Raw genomic sequence first — 3062 nt, forward strand, 5'->3', positions numbered from 1 at the left:
TAAAAAATAAATTAGCTAAAATGGGAAGTGATTTATAATTTAACTAATTTTTTTTGAGTTCAAATTTTAGAAATAATAAAATTTTATGAGTTATACGTAATAAAAAAAAATTGAATACCAACCCTTCTAATATCCCCATTATATATAGTATATATGTATAAATATGTACAAAAATAATAAAGGTTGAATTAATGAGATGACAAGTGATTTATAATTTAATGAAAAAGTCTCAAATTCAAATTTTAGAAAATATTTTTTTTTTGTAAATTATATATAATAAAGAATATTTTTAAAAAAATTTGGACACCAACCTTTTTAATATTCCCATTATATATAGTATAAAAATATAATTGTGTATAAATAATAAAAATTGAATTACTTGAAATGATAAATAATTTATAATTTAATTAAAAAGTCTTAGATTGAAATTTTAAAATTTATACATCAACCTTTCTAATATCCCTATTTTAATAACGGTTGTAAGATAAAAAATTATTCAAAAACTAACAAAAATCACATTTAGAGAATTGAGTTGGTAATTCTAATTAAAAAAAATCGGAAACTAGATTAATTGGTTTTTTAATTTCTGGAGAGCAAAATAAATATTACCTAAATTATCTTCTCTATGGGAAAAAAATTAATTCTTCCATGGGAACAAAAAATTGAAAAATAAAAAAAATGAAAGCAACCAATAGAATATTCCTTTGCAATCAATAGAATATTCCTTTCTATTGGCATCTATATATACCCTACAAAATGAAGAGCCTAAATCTTACATACCAAATCCAAAATAAAGAACATCGATCAAAATACACCAAATGGGTAGCAACAATGATTACAATTCATTCAGCATGAACAATCCATTGGATCCTGAAGAATTTAAGAGACAAGGCTATATGATAGTTGACTTTCTTGCCGATTATTACCATAATATTGAAAACTATTCGGTTCTAAGTCAAGTTGATCCTGGTTATCTTCAAAAAAATCTTCCATCTTATGCTCCTTTTGGCTCTGAATCCATTGAAATCATCCTTCAGGACATAAAACGACACATAATTCCGGGAATTACACACTGGCAGAGTCCTAATTTTTTTGCATTCTTCCCTTCAAGTGGTAGCACTGCTGGTTTCATGGGCGAGATGCTCAGTACTGGACTCAACACCGTTGGATTCAACTGGCTCTCGTCCCCGGCTGCAACTGAGCTTGAGACCATGGTCATGGATTGGCTCGGCCAGGAGCTCCGGCTACCAAAAGAATTCCTCTTCACTGGTCACGGCGGCGGCGTCATGTTAGGCACAACATGCGAGGCAATATTGGCAACACTAGTCGCCGCCAGAGATCGAATGCTTAACCTGATAGGAAGAGACAATATTGGAAAGCTCGTTGTTTACGGCTCAGATCAAACACATTGTGCGGTTCAAAAAGCCGCTCATATTGCAGGGTTTGATCCAAACAACTTCAGAGCCATTAAGACTTCGAGATCGAGTTCATTCTCGTTGTTACCACAATCGTTGTTGAAAACCATTCAGAAAGATCTCCATAGCGGATTAGTTCCATGCTACTTGTGTGCAACCGTTGGAACAACTTCTACAACGGCCATTGATCCAGTTGGAGCGTTGTGCCACGTGGCGAAAAATTATGGAATGTGGATCCACGTGGATGCGGCGTATGCAGGTAGCGCGTGCATTTGTCCAGAGTTCAGACACCTGATCGATGGCGTTGAAGATGCAGATTCTTTTAGCCTCAACGCTCACAAATGGTTTCTAACCAATTTGGATTGTTGTTGTCTTTGGGTTAAAGATCCAAATTCTTTGATCAAATCGCTCTCAACAAACCCTTCGTATTTGCATAACAACGCTTCTGAATCGAAGCAAGTTGTGGATTACAAAGATTGGCAAATTACGCTAAGCAGAAGGTTCCGTGCTCTTAAAGTATGGCTTGTTCTTCGAAGTTACGGCATTTCAAATCTCAGAAATTTTCTAAGAAGCCATGTTGAGATGGCAAAGAGTTTTGAAGAACTGGTGAAGTTGGATAAGAGGTTTGAGATTGTGGTTCCTAGAAATCTCGCTATGGTTTGCTTTAGAGTTATACCCTCAGTTGCTCATGGCGGTGATGCAAATGAAATCAATAGAAAATTATTGGATTCGATGAACGAATCAGGAAGAGTATACATGAGTCACGCCATGGTGGATGGAATGTTCATTATAAGGTGTGCTATTGGGGCAACTCTCACGCAGCAAGAACACGTGATTATCGCTTGGAAGATCGTACAAGAACATGCAAATACAATTCTAAATAAAACTGCTATTAGTGCCTAGTTAGAATAATACTAAATTATTAATTCCAAATTATTACTCAGGTATATAAAATTAAAAATAAAAATATATCAACTTATAACATTTCATTTATAAAGTGTAAAATTGTAAGTTGATAGAATATAGTCTAAAGTAAGATGAGTACATATAGTTTTAATTTAAACAGTTGCAACATGTTTGTTGCTTTGTTATAATAAGTGTGAAGTGATGAGAATAGTCATTTCTTAGGGTACTTAATTAATTTTCAGTTTACTTAGTTTGTTAAGAAGTTAGAAAAATAAGCTCATCATTAGTTTATTAAGCTAAAGTTTAATTTGAAGTCTTTTTATTAGTTCAATAAATTGTATTTCAATTCTATTACGTTTGACTTAATTTTGGCTATTATTATTTTCTGTTTATTATTATTATTATTATTATTATTATTATTATTATTATTATTATTATTATTATTATTATCATCGACAACAACTAATAATAATGTCATTAATAATGTTATTAATTTCGTTATGTATGTAGAAGTACCTAAAAATATAAAAAAATATTTGAGAAACAATAAAAATTAATTTAAAATAATATAAAATTTTATTTATTTTATAATTTTTAGTTATTATTAAAATAAATAAATAATTTTAGATATAATAAACATATAATTATAACTATTTATATATAAAATTATGAAATAATAAATTAAATAAGATAATTTTATATTATTGTGTTACTAGCACTACTCTTTAAAAATGAAATTCG

At 30.3% G+C, this 3062-nt stretch overlaps 1 protein-coding gene across 1 annotated transcript; it reads left to right on the top strand.

Moving 5' to 3' along the window:
* Positions 1-800: 800 nt before the first annotated feature.
* Positions 801-2479, top strand: LOC107634365 (tyrosine decarboxylase 1-like). The gene has a single exon (XM_016337882.3). The coding sequence runs from the start codon at positions 819-821 to the stop codon at positions 2316-2318; it is 1500 nt and encodes a 499-aa protein (XP_016193368.1). The 5' UTR covers positions 801-818; the 3' UTR covers positions 2319-2479.
* Positions 2480-3062: the final 583 nt, after the last annotated feature.

The sequence above is a fragment of the Arachis ipaensis genome, chromosome B3 (genome assembly GCF_059453495.1).
Source record: "Arachis ipaensis isolate K30076 ecotype BB chromosome B3, ASM5945349v1, whole genome shotgun sequence".
NCBI lineage: Eukaryota > Viridiplantae > Streptophyta > Magnoliopsida > Fabales > Fabaceae > Arachis > Arachis ipaensis.

What these genes read in the sequence shown, in the direction of transcription:
- LOC107634365 (XM_016337882.3), top strand. Translation starts at nt 819, where the DNA reads ATGGGTAGCAACAATGATTACAATTCATTCAGCATGAACAATCCATTG.